Source organism: Copidosoma floridanum, unplaced genomic scaffold (genome assembly GCF_036245765.1).
Source record: "Copidosoma floridanum isolate Cflo_tuat_1 unplaced genomic scaffold, Cflo_Japanese_pri ptg000012l, whole genome shotgun sequence".
In the NCBI taxonomy this organism is placed as follows: Eukaryota; Metazoa; Arthropoda; class Insecta; order Hymenoptera; family Encyrtidae; genus Copidosoma; species Copidosoma floridanum.
This window is the reverse complement of record NW_028321889.1, coordinates 1,798,499-1,826,399: the sequence shown is the minus strand read 5'-3', so window position 1 is coordinate 1,826,399 and position 27,901 is coordinate 1,798,499. Positions and strand designations below refer to the sequence as shown.

At 32.6% G+C, this 27,901-nt stretch overlaps 3 protein-coding genes across 8 annotated transcripts in view; all 3 read left to right on the top strand.

Annotated features, from left to right (window-relative positions):
- LOC106645527 (uncharacterized) overlaps positions 1-27,901 on the top strand; it is a 207,548-nt gene that overhangs the window by 166,980 nt on the left and 12,667 nt on the right. The window lies entirely within an intron of this gene.
- On the top strand, positions 14,160-14,573 carry LOC149375081 (zinc finger X-chromosomal protein-like). The gene has a single exon (XM_089590561.1). It carries the CDS (start codon positions 14,184-14,186, stop codon positions 14,490-14,492), a length of 309 nt encoding a protein of 102 aa, XP_089446687.1. The 5' UTR covers positions 14,160-14,183; the 3' UTR covers positions 14,493-14,573.
- LOC106645979 (uncharacterized) lies at positions 22,804-27,383 on the top strand. 3 transcript variants are annotated; one of them, XM_089590554.1, is made up of 10 exons: positions 22,804-23,249; positions 23,974-24,232; positions 24,567-24,707; positions 24,784-25,091; positions 25,182-25,425; positions 25,881-25,964; positions 26,047-26,121; positions 26,195-26,314; positions 26,405-26,948; positions 27,022-27,383. In XM_089590554.1, exons 2-10 carry the CDS (start codon positions 23,986-23,988, stop codon positions 27,269-27,271), a joined length of 2,013 nt encoding a protein of 670 aa, XP_089446680.1. In that variant the 5' UTR covers positions 22,804-23,249; positions 23,974-23,985; the 3' UTR covers positions 27,272-27,383. The 3 variants fall into 3 exon arrangements, with proteins under 3 accessions (XP_089446680.1, XP_089446679.1, XP_089446681.1); XM_089590553.1 differs by having other exon boundaries at positions 23,925-24,232; XM_089590555.1 differs by having other exon boundaries at positions 23,925-24,232; positions 26,405-27,081.

Sequence of the window (27,901 nt, the reverse complement as noted above, 5' to 3'; positions counted from 1 at the left end):
TCGCAATGGCAATATTTTTGGCAACATGTATGATATGTATTCAAAAGAGTATAACTAAATATTAAACAGATTTTTTTTGTTTTTCGTTGTTATTATTTTAAATTTCACGCCTATATTCATTTATTTATTCATGACATACATGGGAGCATTCCCCTTTCACAAGTATAATTGTTATACATTTGGTGAGCGCTTAGACTCGCATCCGCATGACAACGTTTCATTAGTAATAATAATGGTATATAAAAATTACTCATACTGAATTTTTTTTTTTTTTTTTCTTTCATCTCAATAACAAAAAATTCATAAAATTTAACCAACTGACCATGAAAAGTATCACGTCATTTTTTGCAGTCCCCAAAACCAGAGATTCAATAGCAAAAACAACCAAACGCATAGTCCAGCTTAAGACGCACATTGCTAGCTTAAAGTCAAAGAAAAGAAAATGCCATCAATCAATCAATCAATCAACGTACTAACGTGCCAAATTCCCATTCTAGATTTCACCTTCATCGACTGTATGGACGTGACGTCGTTCTCAACTGTGCAATTGCCGTACCCGACCCAAGAGATGAAACTATGGGCAATGAAGCCCAACTCCCGGTCGTCGGCCAAACATACCCTGAACGTGTGCGAAAAGTGCGGCAAATTCTACACACGCATCTACTCCCTTCAGCGGCACATGAAATTTGAATGCATTGGCCTCAAGGCCCAATTTAATTGTGACTTTTGCACGTACGTTTGCAAACGCAAGGACAATCTCAAGATCCACATGATGAACTGCCGGGCTAAGTGTAATAATAGTCGCGGCGAATCATCTTAGAGCTGTTGGGACCAAGTCAATCATAACTGTATAGCTGCCATCGAGTGTGTGATGATGGATCGTTGGCTGGTCTGGCGTGATTTATTTTTCTTCAAGTGACTCTCATTGCAAGTGGTTGATGACAATATATGTGTATACCTATACGTGCCTCTGATTCAAATAATACAATGGGTACACGTTGTTTTGATGTTTGGTGAGGATTTTTTGTTCCCGATTTGGGTACGAATTTTCATGGAAAAGATTTTTATGTGTGATGATTCTTGAGTGGCTAAATGATACGGTTCTTAACATATTTCTATTTTCATTATACTAATGTTTCTACTTCTTGTACAAACGTTACCAAATAAATCCTGATGTTGAAAAAAGCATGTCCTCCTTTTTTTTAATGTGCCTAAACACCACACAACAACACTTTTTCGTTTCAACAATCGGAAATTTTTTTTTTTTTTTTTTTTTTTTTTTTTTTTTTTTTTTCCCAAACGTGTCATGCGCACACCTACAAGTAATAAAATTTAAGGAAGGTTTGATTACAAATTTACTGATACGACATAAATTTTTTTCTTTCCAGCGATGACACGAGAGTGGGTGCCCAATGCAACGTTACCCTATTTAGAATCAGATAATGGCCAGTACATCGATGACCAAATTTTGTACGCGAACAATTACACTACGATTATTCGATCGGGAGAATACTACGTCTGCGATCGGTGCAACAAAAAGTACAAAAATACGTCGACGTTGTATCGGCACAAAAAGCACGAGTGTGGGGTAATTCCAAAGTTTTCGTGTCACTACTGCCCGTACAAGTTTAGTAGGACGGACACTCTATTGAGACACATCAACAGAGTACATCTGAGGAAAATGGACCATCACACGTTTTGAAATTATACAGACCGAACAATGTTTTAATTGTCCTTGTTTTTTTTTTTCATACTTAAAGCAATAAGTATATCTGCGGTTATACATATATACATATATATTTTTATCTTTATTTGAAATCCATTCATGTTTTATACTAAAATAAAGATTCTTCGAAAATTAATTCACAGTTTTAATTTCCGTTTTAATCATTTTTCCCGTATAATTTGTCATATGGTTCGCAGAGTGTGTTTTTAAACCGAAATCCGTCGTAGGACTGATTTAGATGTTTTATTCACAGCACGCAAATTTTTTAATTTGGGTTTTTTTTTTGCTTGAAAATAGCCTTGCGCTTGTCACTTGAACATTTTCTCCTTTACCCTTGGACAACACTAGCCAGAAAAACTTGTCAAGTTCGGAACACACTTAAACCAAACTTTGGAATAAGTTCTCTTGTGTCAAAACATAACTGGAGTCTTTTTTCTGATAAAGTTATAACCAAGAGTTAAAGTAAAAAAAATATAACAAACAAATTTTAGCACTTGTAAATTTCTTATTTTAAATTCTATTTTACTTGTTTAATTTTCATATTTTTCATTTGCATCAAGTAAAAACATCAAAAGTGTATTTGATACATATATTATTAAGATTGTTGGTTGTGAGTTCGTTTTGTATCCTGGCTTGAAATATCATGTCCCAAAATTTCATCAATCACGTGATCTTCACCTGGCAATTTATTCTGGAGAGTGCAGTACTGATTTGAAATGAAAATAATTTTGAAATTAATTTTACGGGAATCCTCCAAAGTTCTTATGAGCCCAAAAATATTTCCTGAATAACCACATGTTCACTGTGCACAAATTACAATGAAAATTGCGTTAAATGTAAGATTGTGTTTTCGAAAACGCGCGCAATAAATTTGAAAATAATATGCTTATTTAATTACTGTTATTTTTTGAGGAACAGTTGCATCCGACCAAAGCATCCACAGCGACGAATCTGCAGAGGAAGGTTCCGTGGGGGACGAGTCGGACCCATTGGCTCCGGAGAAAATAACTAAAGTCGTGGTTGTTAACGGGAAGCAGGTACGCTTCAAGTTTTACGTTTGCGACAGGTGCCGGAGGACCTTTCACATCAAATCCAGTTATAATCGGCACATCGAGCAATGCGGCCAACCACCACGCCATGCGTGTCCGTACTGTTCGAAGAGAGAGCACCAGAAATCAAATCTCGCAAGGCACTTGAGAAATAAACACAAAATTACGGACGAACATTTGATTACGCTTATAATAAAAAAAGACATTATTCACATAGAATAAGCGATTAAAAGCTTTTTTTTTTTTTTTTTTTTTTTTTTTTTTTTTTTTTTTTTTTTTTTCTTCTTACCAACCAAATAAGATTTGGCCCAAACATTTTTTTTTATTAATCATCGTAAGTGTTTTTTTTTCTTGGGTGTATATGCACCATGTGTTGTCAAGCACCGTATTGTGTTTATGTAGGAAAATTTATTTGCACTTTTTCTAGAAATTTCTACTTTATAACTTTACTTAATCCTTTTTTAAAATTAAAACTCAGAGTTATTCTCTGCTGGTACAAGTATAACTTTGTTTTATTTGAAATAGTAGTTATATTCTTATATTTTTATTTTGACATCTGGAAAAAATTTTGGAAGTAGTTTTTGTAGTATAAAATAAGATGTGTGGTTCAAAAATTTATAAAAATTTTTTCCAAGATGGTCATGTGAATTTAAATAGCAGCTCCAAAATAGCGCAATGAATAGAATAAGTTGCAATAATAGACAAAGTTTATTTTAATTATTTTAGGCTCAGAAAAAAATGTATACCTAGTGGTTTAGATTAAGGATTTTATTATTTTAAATAGTTTCAAAAACGTATAATAATTACGTAATGAATAATTGTATAATTCAATGAGGAACTTATTTTTGACTGTGGGTTACATGTAATTTTTCTATTTGTTGGTTAAATAAACTTACTTTTGTGCAAAGATGAGTAAAATCATTAAAATCTAAAATTTAGTACATTAATAAATAATGGATTTTATGCATAGTTAATACAATAAAATCTAAAGTTTCATGTTAGTGCCAATATCAAACTTTCCAGTAATTGTAATTATGAATTCTACGACGTGGGTGAAAAAAATAATTGTTATTATTCGATTGACATATTATATCTTTGCAACAATCGATTGCATTATTTTTTGTACTAGTTATGTAATACCTGTTCGTTTAAAGATGAAAAAATAAATAAAGAACTGTTGATTACTGTTGATTAAGAATTCGAAAATACTTAATATAGTTAATTGCTTTCTGTTAAACAATTTTTTAATCCAATACATATAATGACTAAACAATAAAAATTACAAAAGATGATGCAAGCACAGAACAAAAATTTATTTTTGTTAGTATTTCAAGGATGTGACTATTTACCATTAACTAATTTCTAAATATTCTTCATATATTTTGTGTAAATACCAGACAGACTAGTTATAATTTTCTTAATACGCGATTAAATTTTTCACCACGGACAACACTTAACAAAACTATGTATGTATGTATGTATTTTATTAGTTTTCAATTAAATGGTCCAAAAAACGGACCCGTTACAGTGATCATTGTCTTATACTTAATCGTTTTTTTTTTTTTTTTTTTTTTTTAACTTGCCTGAAACGTTGACATTTTTTAATCTCAGACAATTCTTGCACCAGCGATAATTGTAAATAAAAAAAATTAAAAATTAAACAGTGTACCCAGTGCGGAAAAAAATGGAAGCACTATGTGTGTTTTTTGTGCAAACCCTGTTTCTTCAAAATCGAACACAAAAAACAAAACATACGTGTTCACAATTTCATTACAAACTTGTGTGTTTTAATGTTTATTTTTCACCTAACAGTTTTGCATTAATTCATCATTTACCATTTGTATATATACAAATAATATAGTGCGTTGAACAACATTGTATAAAAAAAGATTAATAATAATAAATAAGTTATTAAACAGATAAAAAAAAATAAATCAATCAATGTATTTTCATTACCACTCAATGAATCATGCTACTTCATTTTTATTACTTTAACAAAAGGTAATTGGTAAAACTTACATTTAAACTCTTTGCTTACTTGACCTCGATTGAACAAAATAATGATATTTCCAATCGCGAAAATTTCATTCGAGAGTACACAATAACTTGTCTAATGTCGAAATATTTTTTTTTAATTTTAGGTTATTTAGATGAATCGAGGAGACACGTACACTATAAGGAGTCGGGTGGCGTCAAGTGCATCCGTTGCGGCAAATCTTACGCTACACTTGGCAATCTCTCTCGTCATAAAAAATACGAGTGTGGAAAAGCTGCTCGTTTTCATTGCCCACATTGCGTTTACAAAACGCACTATCAGTACACGTTACATCGACACATCAATATTTGCCGGCAAAAGCAAACTTTTGCCCAGAAAGCGTACCATTAGAAGACAAAAAAAATTGTTTTTGAATTGCATACCTTGTAAAATTAATTGTACAAATAAAATCTCAATAATAACATAAATTTTCAAATGATTTCATTGATATTAATTCATTTTTTTACTTCGTAATTTATTTTTTTCAATCATTATTGAAATTCTGATGATAACATCAGAATCTGACATAAGGATGTTGAATTCTAAATACCATTATTGATGCTTAAGTATCACTTGCAACTGTTACGAAAAATAACGGTTCATATATTTTGCCTAATAAGATGGCTGCACTTTGTTTCCAGATTCTTATTACCTGAATATAGATATGTAGGTTCCTGATGGTACATCGTTTTACATCATTTAATGAAATAGAATTACTATGAATAAAAATGGGCTTAAAAACAAGAATAATGTACATGCTATTATTGAATTATATCTGAATATACATAAAATTTCCTATCATCGTTAGAAATTTTTTTTTTGTTTTTTTTTCAATATTAATATCTTACGGCAGGCCTTGATAGCTTCGTATAGATAATGCATCTGACCATCATAAAAAATATAAAAAATCTGAATATGAGTGGTTTTAAAAATAAAATATTTATTTATTTGGAAATCACTCTGTAATATGTTTAAAATTTTCTTGCATTTTTTATAGTACCTAAAATACAGCTTGGATGACTTTCAAATTAAAATTATGAAATATTTTACAAAAATACTGATTCTTGTTTCAAAAAGAAAGTTATAAAACCCTCCAAAACATTCAACTAACAAATTTAATAATAAATATTTGTTCCTGTCAAGATTTTTAAAACTAACTTATGTATATTTTTACATTATAGATGTTTGTCCAGACGATCCGTTAGCCCTTTCGGAAATTGACATAAAGGAAGAGGAGATACAATCACCCCAGCCTCCCCTGACAGGAAATTTTAGCTTAGCAACGATCATTCTTGGGGTGTTACACTTCAAATGCGAAAAATGTGAGAGAACTTTCGAAAATCAGAATGACTGGTCTCAACATGTAAGCGAATGTTCCTCTGAAACTAACTTCCCTTGCGCTTTTTGTTCACTAACTTTCAAAAGTAGAGAGCATGTCCTTGAACATATTAAAGAAGTACATGCCGAGCAGAGCTTCAATTATTTGGTACATAATGGTGGATTTTTTTGATGCTTTTCATAAAATACAATTTTCGTTACATTTTACCCCTTTTTTATTTTAATTTTTGTATTTATTATCATTTTGTTTGTTCGAAAATTCGTGTAAGAAAGTTATCTTTAATGAAGATTAAATGGATTGATAGTAAGATGTTCGTTACCAATACATATGTAATATTATTTTTATGGTATGCACTACGTAGACTGAGAAAAAAATTTTGTGAAATGAAAAAAAACATTTCGTGTAATTATTCTTGAAGTTCAATTATTTAATCTGAACAAACATTTTTCGTTGCCAGAAATCGATTTTCGATCAATTCCATTTAAATATTTATTCACATTAAATTCATAAGTTTAGGGGATGATTGTGCCAAACACTGTATTCTTTTTACTAAAAATTTTTCTCACTGACGCACTTTAATATTTAATATAATAGTAAATATTATTTGGCTTTAGATGAATATATTTTTATTTACTTAACTTTTATGTCGATTCTAAATTTTTTTATGTCTTCTCAAAACACTTTTGCCTATTTAGACTTTTATCAAGTGATGATTAACTAAATATTCCTAATCTCCCATCAGTTCATGTCGTAAGTAAGTGTACATAGTTACTGAAAAAATGGTACAAATATTTTTTTCAATACCAAGTTGTTCATTAAACTTTGTAAGGACATTTTGTGCATTGCAACTCTGGGCAATCCATCGTACCACAAAACATATATTAAAATGCACATTATTGTCCACATAGCGTTTTCAAAGCATATTACGAGGATACGTTACAGCTATACGTTTTTATCTGTCAACACAACAAAATTTTTTTTGGAAAAGTAGTTGTTAAAAATGGAAATAAATAAATTATGGATGAAAAAAATCATAGTAAAATCCTGTGAAATTTTTTGTGAAAATAAAAAAAATCTCGTGATGTAATTACCAACATTATAGTAATATTTGACAAATGTAGGCGTAGTTCGATGAAATATAATAAAAAAATTACTACGTGCAGTGTAACTGTATTTATTTATTATTCTATCTACTGTCTTCTAACTATACCCACAAGTGCTTGAGCTTACGATTAATGAAAATCAACTAAAACTATAAATATAACGTGTGATCCTTAAGAATTAAAAAATATAATTAAAAACATAATTTTCAACATTACCTAATTCTTACTATTTTTAGTCAAATCCAAATGTTAATAAATACTTTGTTCCACCAAGAAAATTAAAATTGTTTTTAGTTAAAGATTATATTGTTTCATCAAATATTTTCAGTGAATTTTAAATTTTCCGAATTAGATTTTTGTATCTAAAACGTTTGAGTGCACACCCAATGACTCAAAAGCTGTTGCGTGACGCAATTAATTTCTTATTTAAGGTTTCATTGGTTGGAGTTTCAAATTATCAATCAGCATCCATACTATCACGACGACAACGATGACGCCAACGATAAAAGTCCATCAAAGATCTCTTGCTGCAAATGAAAATTATTTATAACAATTAATCTGTCACTGGCACTTTAACGCAAAAGTGATACGTATGCAAGATTGTTAGAATGTACCGAATCAATAAAAATAAATATAATCCATTTCCAATGTTATTGTTCCATTCATAATCGTTCAAATAACTTGTTTTGTTTATTTAATAACAATTCCTTAGACAAAAAATAGCAAATTTCTTTTTAGTTTTAAGATTAGGTCTTCATCGTGAGTAATTTAATAAAAGTTGAAGTTTTCATTGAGTGTGATTAACTAATAGTATATTTGGTCTTGGCCAATGCCCGATAACTATAAGTAAGGTATACTTTTTCATTACAGGTATGTTTCCCGACGATCCCTTAGCTCTTGCGGAATGTGACGTAGAGGCAGAGGACACGAAACTGGACATATCGGCAGAATTTTGTGGGTCCACGATGTCCCCCGCTACAGAAAGACCCTACAAATGCGATAGGTGTGACAAGACTTACAAATACCAAAAACACTGGTCTCGCCACGTTAGATTTGAATGTGATTTGAATTTGGTCTCCGGACCTCGTTTTTCTTGCGCTTTTTGTTCGCGAATCTTCAAGCGCAAAGAGCATGTCCTTAGACACATTAAGAAGGTTCATCTCGAACAGAGCTTCAAGTACTTGGTAAATAATGGAGGTTTTTCTTAACGTTTGTTACAGATGGCAGTTTTTTGTTGTACCTTTTTTTATTTTTTTATCTTTTTTCTTAAGAATCAATCATATTCTATGTTTTTTATTATTATTATTATTTTTTTTTTTTTATTGAGTTTGAAATGTTTCTATGATAAGATTTTCGTTACCAATACACATTTACGTGTATGCATGTACACACAGCGTCAATGTTTTTCCGAATGTGCCTTCCACAAACCATTAAGGATTTACTATAATTAACTAACCAAAATTTTATTTTGAAAGATTTTCGGAAAAATATGATTGAAGTTGTGTATACTTAGTCGTTTAACCATTTAAGTAAATATGAAATATTGTTTTGCATTTTATGAAATATTAAATTTTTTTTGCAAGCTGAAGTGTTGCCGTGATCTTAAAAAATTATAAATTTTTGGTTTAAAATATTTAAAAAATGTATGCATACTTAAATGTTTATCAAGTCAGTGATACAAAGAATATTTTCTTATTTAGTCGTCCAGCTAATATAGTTGTAAGTAAATGCGCATTAATACTAAAAAAAAAACCATAGAAATATTTTTTACAAGTCTATGATACAACTTTACATAAAATATATTTTGTAAATTGTCTTATAAGAATTGAAAATAAAAATTACTGGTTACTGCAAGAATGATGCAGAAAGTTTGGAACACATTGTAACAAATCTAAGAAAATTGAATAAAATTAAAAGTTTATCAAATAATTCGGAGAATTCACTTTAATCTTAACAATTGCAATAACATGTCCAGCAAAAATTTCATACAAAACGATTCAAAAGTATTTTTTGAATAAAGGTAAACTTTTTTTATTTCCTCTACCTTACATGGTGCTTATCATCCAACGACTAAAATAATTTTTTTAATTTTTCCACAGGTTGCAAATAATTTTTCCACTGATCGTCATCCACTAATGAGAATTACATTTTTCGATTTCAGATTGTTTCGATGATTCGATCTTTGATCCACTAGTGTTGTTTCAACAGTACCAATGCAATGCGATTGACGTAACTCATCACAAACCTTCATGTGTAATAAGTGCAGAAAAATTTATGAACACTACACGAATTTTCTCAGACACTAAAAATATGCTCCAAATCTGAAAATATGATAGATCTGTAATGCTGGAAATACTTTTATAATATACAAAACATATTGATTCTTAAAAGCTGCAAAGAAAAATCATTTTGTACGAATCGTATCTCGTAAAAATAAACTTGTCTGTCTTCTTAGCTCTGATCACTGCATCAGATTCTAAAAATATGGATTTTCTTACTTAGCCACGATGTCATGAACGATTTTTTTTTTTTTTTAGGTTTTCATCAGTAGAAGGTATCGTAAGTAAACATTTTTTTTTTTTTTTTTGTTACTCTAAGAATATTTATGGTCGATGTCAGTGTTTGTCACGAGTATATGTAATGTAAAGGAAACATTTTATATTTAAATCACGCCATACCTATGTCACTGTCCAAAATCAGTAAAAACTCTAAATCACATGGTTCAGCCTAATCGTCACGAACGAGCTATTTCAGTGTTTAAATATTATTTAGAAAAAAAAGCACAAAAGAAAGTAGGTTCCCAACTTCATCGGCAACTAATTCTTACCTACCTGTTGTTGTTTTCAGAAATGCTTGAAGATCCGCTAGGTATGTTCGGCATGTACGTAGAAACCCCAGCATTGACGGACCAGCTAAAAATCGAGTTGGACGAGGAAGACACGAGTTTCGCGCAGTTCAGAGATACGGCGACTTTAGCCGCAGTGACGTTCAGCCCGAAACAGCCGCACGCGTGTCTGCGCTGCGGAAAATCTTACAAGCACTCGTCCCATTTGATACAGCATGAGAAGTACGAGTGCCACAAACCTCCGCGTTTCGGATGCTTCTATTGCACGTACAGGAGTAAACGAAAAGCTGACATAAAGAGGCACATACGCATAAAACATCGAGACAAGGATTTTAAATTCACTTCGAATGCGTCCTTGTAATATGAATAATTGTAAAAGCGTGAAATATTTGTGTAAAATTCGGTTATTCATTTTATCGTGATTATTTGTGAGATGTGCAATCACATGATGCGAAATTTAATAGTGTATAATGAAATGCTTTGAAAATTATATAACTATTACCATGAAACAACAAATTTTTCGGGAATAAGAAAATATGTTTGTTAGAGAAGTTCCAAGTACATAATCTCTTGGAATAAAATTGAATATTTATTCCACGCAAGAAAATTTTCTTTATGTGAAATTAAGTGTATATATAAATTTTTTTTTTCTCAAGAAAATGTTTAATTGGAATTTTAAGGAATTTTTTTTTCAGTGTACTGTAATGAAGTAAAAAATTTGTACATTAAGTGGAATTTTAAATAAAATGCAATTGGTTTATAATTTTTAAATAAATTTATCTTAAAGGTCAAGCGTCTATGTATCACAGTTTCCCTTTACGAGTTGTTTCAATAAATATATAAATTATTAAATCATTACCAAGTATTTTACTGTTCCATTCGTAATTTTACGCTTTTTTCACCTTTATCTAAGGAATAACATTTTATTTATAATTTAAGCCATCACCTCGTTTTTTATATATTTTTAGTTAAAAAACTAAAAGCGTCACAAATTATTACTGATAATATTTTTATTGCCGAAAATTCACAAGGTAGAACAACATTATTGCAAAACGAATGGTAAATTACGTGGCTATGCAATAATGATGGGCAAAGAAGTAAAAATCCAAGAATTTGTCAATAATAAGGAAAATAAATTGTTTCATCCCCAGTAATAACAAAATATGATAACTGACACTCCATAACAGACCTTTTGACTATATGTATACTTAAACATCACGTAATACAGTTTATGTTTCAGATTTTGCATACAACATGCAGTACCAGATGTTAGAAATACCCGGTTGTCAAAAAATTTCAGTCCACAGGGGGTACTCTCACAAACCAGTGACGTTTTTTCATACTTGTTCATGTGTTTTTTGAATATATCACTATTACTGCTATCGCATTCATATCATGGCATTCGAAAAGTCCTGTTACATGATTCATAATGACTTTTGAATGTAACTATTATGAAAAAAAATTTTCTCGTATTAGAATTAAATTAACATAATTCAGTAAATACCAACAAATAATAATCAGCAGTAATGATTTTTAAAAAGCGGTTAAAAAGAAATACCTATCGTTACAGCTTATGTAAAAATGATTTTTTTATCTTGTATCTTCTAAGAGATACGGTCACGGATTTTGATAACGTAGATATTCTCATAGAGTAATGACACAAAAGTAAGTGCACAGTTATTGCGTTTACAGGATTAAAATAGAAAATCACAGTGTGCACGAAAAAATTATTTATATTGAATTTCTACAAACTTTCGAAAAATCAAAAAATATAAGAACAAGACGGTGAAAACAAAAAAAAACTATTTTTAGCCGTAATAATATTGTTGGAACAAAAAAAATACGGTATATATCATAGTTGGTCATGAAAATCCAAAGATAATACTATTTTTCATACACATACACATAGGTCCACACACACACCACCGCATTCAGTAGTAATAAGAATGTTTAAGTGGCCATTGAACTTTTAAGTCAATGGAAATCTAAAAATGCAATTAAATCTGTTACCAGTGACTCGATGTCATGTATATAAATATATAATAAAGGTTTTGCTATTATTACGAAAAACAAGTGTGAAAGTTGCCAAAGCTGCTTTCATTCCTACTTAACTCGTTTACGATTCCTCCAAATTGTAAGTTTACAAATCGATGGAAAATAAATAGTAGCACTGACGCAACGTTTTTCCATTTGTTTCAGGTAAAATCGGATATTGCAGTTTCACTTGCCTGAAGTGCATGTACTGTGACAAGAAATACGTGTCGCGCAGTGCGCTCGACAGGCACATTAAAAAACGATGCTACGCTAATCCACTGTTGATCAGCAAAATTTATGGAAAAAAGTTGGGCAACTATAGTAACTGGTAGCAGCACAAAAGAAACGAGTATAAAAAAACAGTTTAATTTATGTAGAAAAAGAAATGAAATTGTTTTAATTTAAACACGAGAAATAAGTTCAATCGTGTTGTAATGTGCGTTAAGCTGTTAATTATTTGGAATATTATTTTGATTTAATAAAACTTGTCCCATATTTATTCTTATTGATTTTTTTTTCATTAGGATGTCATTCTAGACGAAAACTAATTACAACAGACGATACATTTTAATGACTTTTCTTTCAAAAATTTTTTTATGTTTAGGTACGAATAAATTTCCAAAATGTAACAAAAAATTTTTCAAGTAATTTTTACACATCCTTTGACTTAGTTTGAGGAAAAAACGTGTTTACTTTTCGAAAACCGAATTATTTTACGGAGTAATTATATTTATCCCATAAAAACTTTTTTCAAAAACCCACCATCTGTCAACATTAACCACAAAAACCTCGACAAAACGAACCGACAACGACTAGAATTCTTTTGTATTTGTTTGTTAATTTGTCCACTTTCCAGGTGACGAGCTTCAAAACATGAGAGACCCGCTGTTGCTGGACGACGAGCTATCGAGCACATCCCTGGCCGACGAGCCAAGCAGCCCGGACTACGACCCTCTCGACCCGCACACCACGCCGTTGCGTCAATACGTGTGCCATTACTGCAGCAGATCGTACAAGTACAAGTCGCATCTGGTCGGCCACCAAAAGCACGAGTGTCAAAAACCCCCTCGTTTCGTCTGCACGTACTGCCATTGCAAAAGCAAACGCAAAGGCAACATGAAGCGACACTTGATCAAAGTGCACAAAGTCACCTTTCCAGATATCGACAGATACATTGACAAATCGTGCAGACAATGAGCCGAAAGTGGCGCTTCCTCTCCACTGCGTAACAATCAATGATTGGCCTCGACTGTTGTTCTTTGACATCTTCATCATGACTTTTAAAATAGTACATTCATTTCAACATCTTAATATGCTACATACACTCTGTTGTTCTTTATCATTTTTGTCTTTCACTTCACAAGGTTCGCGCTTTCGTTTTTCAGCTATCCGAGAATAACAAAGATAATGCATTATTCAACAGCAGATAGGATAAAATCTTTACGAGAGAAACATTTTCACGTTGTTACTTGAGTAGCTGCGAAAACATCCTAAATTATTAAACACAAATATTTATAACTTGAAAATTCATCAATGAAAACGTGATCGAGATGCACGTGGTAGTACTACGTTATAACATTGAATTGCTTCTCTTTACTTTTGATGTTGAAAACGGAAAATTTGTTAAGCCCGTAAACAGTGAAAGAGAATGTTATGTTTTCCAATACCTGACGCGTCACCACATGCGAAGGTGACCTTAAACAGTATGTTACTTTTTAACGGCCACGCTTGTATAATTTTGTAAATGACGAATAAAGAATCATTTTTGCAAAAAAACAAAACGAAACAAAATGTAAAAAGTCGTTAGTTCATTCGTCGAGCTGCCCGCGCGAATCTTTACAAAGACCATCAAGCCTCCCACGAACGCATCGAACGATGGAAAATCTCTCGCACCTCTCATCCCTCCGTCAACCGTTGGCACATCAAATTTTCCAACCCACCCTTTACGAAGAAGCCCATCTAACGAATTACGACCTCTGCATTTCAGGTGTCACGATCGAGGACGAGGCTGACCCGCTCGAAATTCGGCTGTCCCCAGGAATCGAGGACACCATGATCGAGCCTCCCGACAGCGACGAAGATTTCACATCTGCAGAGATTCCCGTGAGCAAAAACTCGACCAGGACAAAGTCCAAGAAAAAACTGCCAAGATTCGAAAACGTTTGCGTCGAGTGCGGACGAATCTACAAACATTATTACCACCTGAAGAGCCACCAGCTGTACGAGTGCTCGAGACCCCCGCGATTTGGGTGCGGGTACTGCAGCCAACGGTGCACCCGAAAGAGCAACATGCTCAAGCACATGGAGAACCGACACCGCAACCTGCCACCCAACTACGTCGACGCCTTTGCTTCCAAATGATGATTCGTCTCTTTTTCAACTACCACTGTATACCGTCAAAGGTTTTTGGCACAGTGTGCTCTGATATAATGTGTTTAATGTGCGGACAATTGTGTTTTTTATAAAATAAAATTAAAAAAAAAAAAATGATAACTCTCGATCCATCGCTTGTCTCTTCGAACCAGATCGCTAACGTATGTTTTCTCGCCGACTTTATTTTTATCGTTTATGACCAACCCCAGAGCGCTTCCTTTCGTTCCAAATGCGGTAGGGAAGGATCCGACACCCGCGATAACGGGGTGCCGATCCGTGAACATTTGCACCGATTACGGGAAATCGTGTACAAGCAGTGGAAGAACCTGTTGCGCCACCAAAAGTACGAGTGCCAGTGCTTGATCGGCGTGGTGCAGCCCAGGTTCGGGTGCTTTCTTTGCGGCTATCGCAGCAAGCGCAGCGACCAGCTCAAGTCGCACACCCATCGCAACCACGCAGGTCTCGAGCTCAACTATACTTCGACAAGGACGTCCTCGTGGCCGCCGAGCAGCACAATTTCAACTCCACGCAAAAGGCGTACCAAAATTTTCCCTCGCACAACGCAAAGTGATAAACTCAAAGAGGGTTTTCACATGCGCTCTTGTATGTTGATCAGAGCCATTTCGACACCCATAATGGCTAAACTGTTTTACAGCAGATGTACTGTTTTTTTTTTTTTTTTTTTTTTTTTTTTTTTTTTTTTTTTTTTTTTCCAAACGATACAACAAACAAAAGTGTGTTTTTTTCAACGATATAATTATTTTAACAAAATAGCTTCCGAAGGACATTTTAACTTCGATTTGGATAAAACGTTTCTTTATCGTTTTTAAAAATTTGGGTGCCGTTGGGACCTTGTGAGGGTGTATGTGGCTGCCTGCACGAGTGCCTATAGGCAGTTGGGACCATTTTTTTTTCCTTCGCTTTTTTCCTTACCTGTACGCGTAAAATAAATACCGTTTGATAAATTTAAGGGTCTGTTGTTTATTTATTGCGTCCGATCAATCTCAATATTCGTACCTTTTTTTTTTTGTAGTCTGTATTTGCCATAAACTGCACCTAGCCTCACTTTTTGCAATCCACCGCCATCGTCCATAACTTCCATTACATTTGTTTCAGACACGATGGCAGCAAAAACAAATCACTTTTACGTGAAGCCAGTGGCCACCAGCGAGCCAACCGACCCATTGGCCCTGCCTGCTGACGAGCGAATAAATCCCGACGGTGCACCGGACTTTGAAGTTTGCGCCAAGTGCGGAAGAACCTATCGTTACCGAAAAAACCTCCTCCGGCATCAACGGGTCGAGTGCAACTACACGGGCGAGGCGACTCGGTTCAGCTGCTTCTATTGCCCGTACAACAACAAGTGCAAAGCTGCCATCAGGCTGCACGTGTACCGTCACCACCACCACTTGGCAGATGGGCTCAAGTATTACAACAGAAAAACCCTCGTCACCGAGCCCATGGTCGTCCCTTGATCTATTCCATTTATTTTCATGTACATATATTTTTGTAACATCAAGAAAAAGTACAATGTCTTCTGAGATGTATCGAGTGCAGTTCACATGAATAAACATTTTTATGTAGCTGAGAGCTGATTTTTTTTTCGTTCATTTACGCGGATCTCGCGAAATATCTAGGCTTTTTCTTTTATTTTATTAATTTCTTTTCCTAACGTACAAATTTTCACAATCTATGCATCTTTAACTTGGAAATTAAGAGAAGAAAAAAAAAAAAAGAATGGGGACCTTTTTTCCAACACTCCAATGTTGTTATATGTTCCAGGAATCAAACTAAAGATAGAAAAGGTCTACCGATTGCTCAATTCGGAGTTCAAGTCTGAGGAAGATGAGGAAGAAGAAGAGGACGAGTACGCGTATGGGTCGATCGACTGCTTGGACCCGTTGTCGTTGACAAATAATTCTGGGCCCAAGACGACGAACGTGTGTTTCGAGTGCGGCAAAAATTACCGATCGCGGTACAATCTGCAGCGCCACTTGAACTTTGAATGCGGTGATGTCAAGCCGCAGTTTCTGTGCCACTTTTGTCCACATCGCAGCAAACGCAAAGAGCACATGATCATCCACTTAAACCTTAAACATCCGAAAAAGGAAATCAAGTATCACGTCGATCCTTGACTATTGTTTTTTGGCTCGTGTGAGGTATTTTTTTTTTTTTTTTTATTTTTTTTTTTCATAGGTGCTTGAATTTTGGGAAGAGAGTGGATATTTTTTATGCGTCACAAAAGTGCTGGATAAACAATTTATTGCATCATGATGAACATAACGCCTGAATTGTGCGATTTACTTTAATACAATTGTAAAACTATTGGAAATTATTTTTGTAAATTTTCTTATTATTCGAAATACATGACTTTTATACCCCTACTTTTATTTATATAATGTTCTTCAGATTTGCAGAAGTTGTGATAAACGTTTGGAATAATTGAAGAAATCCTTCTTTTTTTTTTTTTAATTTACATTTTACTGATTTAAATATATTTTTTCAGGTGACCCAACAATTGGATTGTAATCAAACGCAATTACTACCATAACATCAACACACCAATAATTACAAGAAAAAAAAAATGACGTACAGTTTTTAGTATATGAACAATATTCATGGAAATAATGCTATTGGTAATATTGTTGATGGAAAATAATAATAAAAAAATTTAATCCATTATTTTACTTTCATTAAATATATTCCTTCAGGAAAAATGTATAATAAAAAATGTGGTTTCAGTTGTACTGGAAAAATTCGATTTTTGTGTCTTGACAAAATTCATACGAAAAATCCACGTAACTATTACTATTATTTTCATCTAACGAAATCTAATACATAACGACGCCATTTTCCCAAACTGACTCGTTTCACGCTTCTCCATCCATAAGCTAAGCAGCATAATAAAATTAAAAGATTAATTTTCTTCGCCCACCTTGCAATTTTTTTTTTTTTTTTCTTTTCCAGGTTACGACTTTGGTTTGTGGTACGAGCCCCAAGTTTCCGTCAAGTACAGCAAGCACAACAACTCCAACGGCAACTCAATGAACAACATAAGCGGTGGTGACTGCGACTCTATGATAAACAGCTGTCCGCGGTGCGGCAAAAGCTACATACATTCCAGGCACTTGAAGCGCCACGTGAAATACGAGTGCCTCAACCCAAGGAGGTTTTGCTGCTCCTACTGTCCTCATCGTTCAAACCACAAAATCGATATGCAGAGGCATATCGTGCGCCGTCATCAGGGAAAAAGCATCAAATTTTATGTGCTCAAGTGATAGGAGCGGAAAAGAGAGATAGAGACAAAAAATGGTATACCTGATAGATTTGGGCACAATTGTAAACACTCGATGAATCTTTTGTTTTTTTTTTTTTTTCTGATGACAACGTAAATCACTGTTATAATTGTTGGAAAATAAAAATTGTCTTTGCAAACAAAATCTTGTTATATTTTTAGGCAATATAATTTGAACTTAAGTATTTGAAACAATATCGCCTCTTTTAAAATATCAAGCATTATTTTTGCTGGAACAAATTTTATAAAATATCATGTTATACGTAAAAATAAAAAAAAATAAAAAAAAATTCAATCACTAAAACAATGCACCGTATTTTCAGAAAAAATTACATTTTAAAGCAGTTATGCCCAAATTTGCTTATACATTAATTTTAGAGGATTTTTTAAAATTGCTCTCTCTTTCTCTCGCTCCATTATTCTTGAGACTTTTTTTTTTCTTCACGTGTGTACTGTGTGTCTTTATTTTTCTGTACCCTGTTACGATTATTATTATCATTATAATTCTTACTGTAATTACTTATAGGTTTATTGTCATTAGTAAATTAGCCGAAAGCGTTAGAACGCATGTTACCTTGCCTTCTTCAGTACGGACTGAGAAAATCGTAGGAGTGTCGAAAAATGACCTTACGCATTACTTATTATTATTATTATTTTTTTTTATTTTTTATTTTTTTTTTTTTTTTTCATCTATTTTAAAGATGTAATGCTTTGTTGTTACGGATGATGAAAAAAGCTTCGACGTGTGTTCAAGTTGGACGAATTTTAAAAGAAGTTTGCGTATGTTTGGATCATTTTAACGAATGTTGGATTTTTAGGGAGCAGATTTATTAGTCGTACATTTAATATGACTATAGGTTGATCGAGTTTTAGAACAAAGTAAAAGTTTACCTGTTTCGTTATCTCATAAGATTGCAATTTTAACAAAGAGTCGTTGCTCTACTACGAGTTTCGTGATTTTTTTTTTCATGCGACTGCAGTTTTTTTAATAAAATCAACTAGTATATCTATAGTTAGTGGAAAAAGGTATCACCGAAGAAAAAACAAAATTTTTTTACAACACGTTTTGAAATTTTTTTCAGAAATACTTGTATAATTTCAGAAATTTCGAAAAACGTACCTATCATACAAATTTAAAATGATGTTTCCACTCAGCGATCGATGTCAAATGAAAAAATTTAAAGTAAACATGTTGATTTTAACGTATTACGATAAGTTGATTGAAATAATTATTATTAGGTTTGAGAGATTGGATTTGACTTTGCCTTTAGGTTTTTATAAATTTGAATGACATTATTTTTTTGTAATAATAACAACAAATTTATTCTAAATGTCAATGCAATATTACAATGTATGACTTCAAGTATGATAAAATAATTTTAACTTCGAATTTTCACCAAATCGAAGTATTTTATTTTTTATTTCGTACATCCAGCGACTCAATAACAAAATTGACTTTTTATTTTTTTGCAATCAAAAAATGGAAAAAAAAGCAAATGTATTTTCCTACGCCTTTTTTGAAATTAACAAGTAAAATCATTAATAATAATGTTAGGCACTTAATTATTATACCATATAGTTTATGATTCATAATAAAGATAAAATAATACGAGAAAGTGTTATTTATGTATGTAAAATTATGAAAATGGATAACAATAATAAATAATTCTTGTAAAAAAAAAAAAAAAAAAAAAATTCTTAAAAAAAATTCGTGTGATTTCAATTACTCGCACTACTATTTTTTTAAATATTTTTTTATTTTTCTCAACTTCAACCTTTTCCGCACGAAACCACACTCAAACCAAGAATACAAACATGTAAAAATCCCAACACCGGAAAACTAACATTTCATATATATTTGACATTGCAGATGACCATGTAGTGATATACCTAAGAGGGGACACAGCCGAATTTGGAGAAATCGAATATCATAGTCCGATATGTCAAGAAACCGATGACTTACTAAACATTGCCAATCAAACACCATCAACTAGAAAGTCAAAGTTGCGGTGCAACGACTGCAATTACTGCTACTCGAGTCGCAAGGGTCTCAGTGATCACATAAAGTCCGGCCACGCCACGAAAATCACGACCACAGCTGGGAGTGAATTGTACTCGTGTCCGCTTTGCTCCAACACGTATAAGTACAGGCGCCACATGCGAGCGCACTTTTTGCACGAGTGTCAAAAACCACCGCGTTACCAATGTCCGTACTGTGATCATAGGAGCAAGCAAAAATCGAATCTAACGACTCACATGATGAGGAAGCATCCGAATGAGCCTCTCGTTAGTAACTTGCACTACACGCGCTCTTGGAAGCGGGAGTTGAATAGTTGAGGGAACTTTCTTTACGCAAGCATGTGAGCACAGTTGAAGTAGGAGATCAATCAGTGTTATCTTTGACCAAAAAGTACGTTCGGTTTCTTTTTAAAAATATTTTTAATCGATAAAACCAAGTAATTATGTCCACCTATTGTGTGCACCGAACAATGTTTTGTTTTTGTTTTTTTTTTTTTTTTTTTTTTCATAGGAGAATTTTATTTTATCCAATTTTATTTTTCTTTTCAAAAATTTCTAACAGTTGGTATGGAGACTGCTGGTTTTTTTATGAATAAAAGTGTTTATTGCCGTTTTGAATTTATTTACATAAATCGTTTGCTTTTAAAAATTTAAATTTAAAGACAAAGTTTAGTTTTTTTTTCTTTTTTTTTATCCAATAGTTTGATTTTTTACTATTTAAGAATTAAAATCTTTGACTTAAAATAGTTTTTTGCGTCATTGCATACGCTTTTTACCAATAAATACATAAATTATTGCTGATACGACCGTAAATCATAAGAATTATGAGAAATCTTTGACATATCTACATTTATGGTAAAATTAATACTCAAATTGAAAAATTTATTTAGTTTAAAAAATGACATTTTTAACAGTAGAAGGAATAAGTAAGTAAAAAATAAAAATAAAAAATATGTAAAAAAATAAGGGACATGCAAAATTTTATGCTAAAGTCAATTACTTAATTTTCTTTTTTTTAATTATACTTTAGCTTTTTTTAAATGTATTTATTTATAAGATAATTTAAGAATTGTTTAATTTTAATGATCATTTGTAACGGAAAAAATTATCCGTTAATTGTGCAATAAATAAATAAATAATTTTCGAGTCATGTTTGCTGTGAGGTACTTAAGGTGGTTCTTCACGATGGTGCCGTATCAAAGCGACACGGGACCCTGTGGTTTTCTAATTTTCGATTAGCTTATTATTTGCAACATAAAATATGTTGTACTGGCACTTGAATATAATATCATTGCATTTACATACAAATAAACAAGCTAATAAAGTCAGAGTAAGAGTTGTAAAAAAAATTTTTTTTGACGCAAGGTTCTGAAAATGGCATGTACGCTCCTGCTCAAGCAGACGTTGCCGCAGTTTACACGGCAGACATTTCGTTTACGATTAAATATCGTATACTAATTCCCTGATCAGCCCAAACTTTTGTTATATTATTAGAAAGCTGAAAAGTTCTTCTTTCACTACAAACTTTTTCTATTACGATCTTAAGTCTACTTTACGAGATATTACATGATATCGTAGTATGGAAAAGTAACCTACATAAGAATACATGTTAACAGTGCATTTTTTGACTGACTTGTTTTCAAAAATTTGCCTGATAAAGAGACTTAAAATTTTAAGAGAAGATGCCTTATAACTTTAATAACAATCTCTTCAAGTTTCCCTGTAAGTTTAAGTAAATGGGTTAGGTGAAGAACCACCTTAATAATTTTCATACAAGTTTCTGTATTTTTTATTTTTATACCTGTTAAACAACTGATTCTTATGTAACCTTGGAAAATAAACATAAAACTAGAATAAGTACAAACCTGAATGAAATAATAATGATGAAAACAGTATAAGTTTGTAAAGAATTTCTTAATAACATTATAATTAGAAATGAAATGAAAAAAAAAAAAAAAAACTAGACTAAAAGCTTTGTTTTAAGTAATTTACTGTAATATTTTATTGTGTGAAGGTAATTCAACTTTGGTTAAAGTTTGTGTGTTAAAAACGAGTAATTTTCTGTTGAAATAAAAAAAATTTTCATAATACACAAGTAGAAATGTGATCTTCGAGAAAAATTTGGTCTTGTTCCTGTTCATTCAAATCCACAGTATCTTCTAGCATTTTGTCATTAAAAACCAAGACAGCGTATTTAAACATACTTACTAATCAAATGTATATTTCTTTTGTTTTTATTTATAGTTTTTTGGCCATCACGTACTTCTCACCATCTGCCAAAAGGTTCGGTTTGTCCCATCTGCGATAAAATATACAAAAATCACAACACCATGAAAGCTCACTATCACCAGACCTGTAAAAATAATTTACAAGTATTGAAATGCCCCTACTGCGACTACTCGTCCAAAAGAAGGTACCACATACGCAATCACGTACGTCGAAGACATGTCGAAAGAAAAATTTTGTAATTTTTTTTTTTTTTATCTAAATAGTTTTTCTCATAAGACATGTGAAAAAAAGAAAAAAGTTCTTTATGTAAAGTAAAACAAAAAAAACACGTTTAATAAAAAAAAAAAAAAAACTACTAACCTCATAATTGTAACCCACAATTAATGCTGTACAATTGAATTAATATGTGACATGAACGTAAGTCAATACACACAAAAATATACGTTTATAAAAAGTCACCTATAGCAACCCTGTAACTTTCAAAAATCTCTATTATTTTTGTATGAATCATAAGCATGAAAATATTAAGCTCACCTTTGTGACCATGTACATTTTGTTAATTTGTTGAGCCAAAGAAAATATTTCACTAACTAAAAAAAAAAAAAAAAAAAAAAAAAAAAAGTTACTTATTACTTATCTTGAAGTCTAACTGAATCCCGCCAATGCACATAGAAAGAGTGCACTGCACAGTTGCACACGCACATGACGCATACACTCTGCGGCGGAGGGGGGGAGGGCTTCGTAGTTCGTACATGGAAGTGAAGACAGCCGCAGTGGTATCTAAGCGACTAAGCGTCGTAATCAGCTGAAAAGATGTATTATATACGTCTATCTCTCCGTTGCACCGTGCCATTGTTGTTGATTTCTGTAAATTCGTGGTGGTTGTTGATGTGTGGTGAAAAATTAATTTCCCTTATACAGTGAGGGAAGCTTCGACGGTTTTTGTTTGTGATGTATATGCTGCGGCGCGCATAGAGGTTAGAAACTAACCTGCCGTACTTGAAAAAGCGTGCGTTTGTTTACATCGAGAGGTGTGTATGTGTTTGTGCTCTTTCTCTTTCTCTCCAGTGGAAATTTGGACACTTGCTTCCAAATTTTTACCCCTGTAAGCTGGGAAATGTGAAGATTTGGAAGAAATTTGGCCAGAGACTCTCCCTGCAATTGACTGACCAGGTCGAGGCTGTGGCTGCCAGGGCTTATAGGTATTTAGTGCTACTTTGTTTATCAAATTTACAATCTATCACTTTAGCTGAACATAGGGTACATTTTTTATTACAATTTCGCAAATGAGTATTACAAACAAAGTGACTTTTGTCCAATGAGAGAGTTGTGCCTGATTAAAAATTACTGCAACTCATTTTTTCCACATTACGTTTAGTTGGGCAAGCTGTAAAGTAACTTGTTCAAACTTATCTTTACTTATCATGAAATGATACATACTTATGATGCAATTTTTAGTAACTAGTTGATTACTCTGCCACGTACGTACCCTGTCATCGAGTAATAGACTACTGTGTTAAATCACTGTAAAAATTAATACTATTTTATAGACATTTATTTTTCATTGATCTGTTTGGTAAAAGTACATACATTTTGTTGAGTTTCAACCACGAAATAATTAAAATACTATATAGGCATTTACTTATTCATGGATGTGTTTATAACTGAGACATCTAACAGTTGCAAATACATCTCATTACTGAATCATAAACTTTACTTGATACTAATGCCAGAAAGTAATGTGATCTTTAATTGTGTACAAGCACCAAGCATTAAATTATTCCAATAAAAAACCAGATTTAGACAATACAGCGTAATGTTAATGCTATACATGAAATATTTACCTTTAAACGTAAAAATTTGAAATTTTGTAACAGTAATACACCAATTTGGTAATGTAACTTGTCTGGCTCCTCCCTCAACCAGTATTTGAAAGAAATGCAATCCACTTCTGGCACTAAGCAAACTTTGCATACAGTGACACCTCTACACCACTCTGGTGATGGTGAAAAAACAGTGTTTCCAACAGAATTTGTGCATGTAAAAGAAGAGCTTCCCGATGACATAGAATCTCAAATTTTTGAAAATTCTTCACTAGTTAATACAAATGAACAAGAGAGCATACTGAAGGTTGAAGTGGATATCAAGCCAGAACCCATTGGTGATGATAGAAACACCGACCTAGGTAATTGTGAGAGTTGTATTTTCATAGGATATTTTTAAAACTCTCTATCTACCTATTTGTGTTATATTGTATTATTTTGTCATATACAACACTGCATACAAGTTAAAAGCTTTTTGCATTGAAATTATCAAGAAATTTTAATTTATGTTCAGTGAATGGTGTACCCATGTCTGATAATGTATTATACTATAAAAATTATATTGTAATGAAGCATCGTCTTACATCTCTTGAATTATTAGCTCAAAATTAAAATTTTTTTCAAAACCTTGATTTTATGATTATTGATTCAGTAACTTTTCTGCTTCTTAATTATACATAGTCAAATTTTTACTAGATCATGATACAGTTCCATCAAACTTGATCATTATTAAGAAAGAGGAGAGCATTGATATCATCGATGAAGAAATACAATTAGATTTTTATGAACCGTCATTAAAAAAGGGCAGTAGTAATGTATCCGACGACATTGTCAAAAGTAAGTTGAGCCAAACTGAAATGGTGGGATCTTTCTTTCAATGCAATGTTTATTCAAGTTGCAAAAATTTTTCTAGCATCAGGTGCTAACCTATTCTCTTGTAAATTTTGTTCCAAATCGTTTACACGTCAATCAAGAGCGGTTATTCACACGAAACACCAATGCAAGGACAATCCCAAAAAAACACCAAACTTTTACTGTGATAGTTGTGAAAAATCATTTACAAGTAAATTTGCCTATGATCGGCATCTACATTTTTATCATGGTGATAAGACACTACGTTGTGAGATTTGCAATTCTCATTTTCATAAGAAAGAATGGTTTGAAAGACATTTAAGGGAAATGCCATGCCGTAAAAGCCTTGCTGGGGAGTGCATCTGTTATGTAAGTTCTTACTATTGTATAAAAACTCTTGCTTACTTTTTATTCAATAATTAACATCAATTGACTTTTTTTTTTTCTTTTACTGATAAGAACTGTGGAAGAAAATATAAAATGCGCTCTGGTCTGCAGCGCCATTTGAAGCATGAATGTGGAGTCGTTCCTTCCTTTGGGTGTGCTCACTGTGACCACCACACCTCTCAGAAAAGCAACTTGATCAAGCACTTGGCTCGCTCTCACAATATACCCAAAAAACTAGTATCAGTTGTCTGTCCCAAGTGTAACAAAACTTACAAGAACGAGTGCACCTTGCGTAGACATCAGGATGTAGAGTGTGGTCAGAATCCAATGTTTAATTGCAAGCTCTGTCATTATAGTACCAAGCGGAAGTACAGTTTAAAGATGCATATTAGTAGAAAGCACAATGTTGCATGATTTTTTAATTTAGTTTAAAACTATTTTTTTTTTTTCAACTGTTGACTATTTTCTTGAGTATTGAACAAACCGATGAAGTTTGCGCACTGGAGTACATCTGTAATGTATATATTATTTACAATTTCATGATTAATATGTTAATAAAGTGTTTCACTTTTTAATGATGGATTACTTTAATTGTTTTTTTCCTAATGTAATATAACAGCCAAAATATCATCAAGGCTTACCATAAATAACAACATTCAGTTTGAGATCATCATTTTTCTCAACTTACTTGGCATAAAACTTTTCTTTAGCTTTTGTACTCCCTTTACGTATTAATTTTTCCGATTAAACAAAAAAATTTTAATTTTGCAGGAAATACTAGTACTTGTATAGGAAACGAGAAAGAAAAGGGTCCTTCTAACAAAGAGGAAACTCTTGATACGTTGAAGCAACCAGGTACAATCGAACACTTTTTCTCGTTATTTTTGTCATAGTATATGTGCACCTGATTTTCTTCGAAATGCCATTTGAATTCCAGATAATAATATAAATAAAGTAGTTGATTACGAATTTGTTGATCCTAGTGCTCTCAACGACAACTTTTCTGATTCAGGTTTGTTTGTCAATGTAAAAACAAATGTTGGTTTGCCATGTCCTTTTTTTCTGATAACTATAAATTATTGCAGTGACCGCAGATCCAGTTGCCATTGGAAGTGTGGAAAATGTAAAGAAAAAGAGAAAAATAACTCTGAGGAGCTTGGAAGACATAGCCAACACAATTAAGAAACCAAAGAGAGAAAAATTTTGTAAGTAATCGCATCGGTGTGAATGTAGATAAATTAATAAAAGGAAAAAAAAAAAAAAAAAAATCAGGCCTCATTATTATTATTATTCAGACTTGCACAACCTTCTGGTAATGTATTGCTTGAAATGCCAAAAGTACTTTGAAAAAACTTACGGCGAGAAGCAAAGGAACTGCAAGGAGTGTGAGGGTGTGCTGTACCACGAGTGCAAGGCGTGCGAGAAACGCTACCGCAACTACTGCGACATGACCATGCATTTGAAGTACGACTGCAACAAGGAAAAAGTTCTCGCGTGCAAACAGTGCAAGTACACAACGTCACGTCGGGCACGCTTGAACGATCATTACAAGGCCGTGCACACCGTCACCGACAGCAAAGACTTTGTCAACTGTCCCAAGTGCCAGAGGTCCTTTCGCTTCGTGCGTTACCTGCGCTGGCATCTGGTCCACGAATGCGGGGACGAAAATTGGAACTACTGTCCCGAAAAGAACTGCAATTTCAAGACTAAGTATGCCACTTCGTTGCGCAAACACATGAACATCCACTATCGGGACGAGAGCGTGACCAACGACTGTGCCAAGTGTGGGAAGAAATACAAGACTCGTGGAGCCATGCTGAATCACGTCCGAAATCTTTGGTAATTTATTTTGACTAGTGATGTCTTCAGTTTTTTTAACTATTATAATTAAATAATAATTTTATAACAAAAGTGGAAAGGAACCGCAGCTTCAGTGCGAACATTGTTCCTATCGTACCTATTCAAAGTACCCGCTTATGGCCAATCACATACAGCGTCAGCATTCCTATGTTTACCCGAAAAACGCGTTCAGCTGTAGTTTTTGTCATAGTGATTTTCATCACATCTACGGACTGAATCGTCATTTCAAGCAGGCGCCCATCTGTGCCAAGAAGTATCACGATAAGATGAAGAAAAAAGTTAATGCTGAATCCAAAGAATAGAATTATGTTACGTGAAAACAGAGTTGTTTGTTTTTAGTTGATAGGTATTATTGTGCAATATATTTTTGCCCAATTATGTGATCCATGAGTTTTTGCATACACGACTGTTCCACACCTCTTTACAATAAATCTTGTTACTTTTGATCTGTAAAATAAATATGTGTGCGTTGTATTGAAGAAGTACATTCAATTTTAATGAACTTCTAAAAAAATATCTAAACCGTACGTATTCTTATTAAATTTTTTATTTTAATGAAAACTGTACCAGTCGTGCTTTGCAAACATGGATTTATTTGATTTATTTATTATTATTTTTTTTGTACTTTAGTCCGTTTCTTATCTATAAAGTTAGTATTTACTTAATAACTTAACAAATGTATAATCTATAACTCTCATGAAATTTAATATTGCTGCAGATTAATAAAGAAAATTTAAACCATTGTTGTGTGATAACTTTCTTCCTCTGTGCTCTAATTTCAATAAAATAGTTTGTAAATTCAAGGAAAACAACAAAAAGTGTTTTATTTCTTCACCAAAAACTACCCCACGTATTTTTGTCGAATCATTTTATTAGTATATTACGACACACTTGATTTTTAAACAACGTCGCCTTATGTATTTTATGTATCA

Coding starts and splice junctions, on each gene's coding strand:
- LOC149375081 (XM_089590561.1), top strand. CDS start 14,184: ATGATCGAGCCTCCCGACAGCGACGAAGATTTCACATCTGCAGAGATT.
- LOC106645979 (XM_089590554.1), top strand. CDS start 23,986: ATGCAATCCACTTCTGGCACTAAGCAAACTTTGCATACAGTGACACCT. Junction 24,233..24,566: donor TGATAGAAACACCGACCTAG/GTAATTGTGAGA, acceptor AATTTTTACTAG/ATCATGATACAGTTCCATCA. Junction 26,315..26,404: donor ACCAAAGAGAGAAAAATTTT/GTAAGTAATCGC, acceptor ATTATTATTCAG/ACTTGCACAACCTTCTGGTA.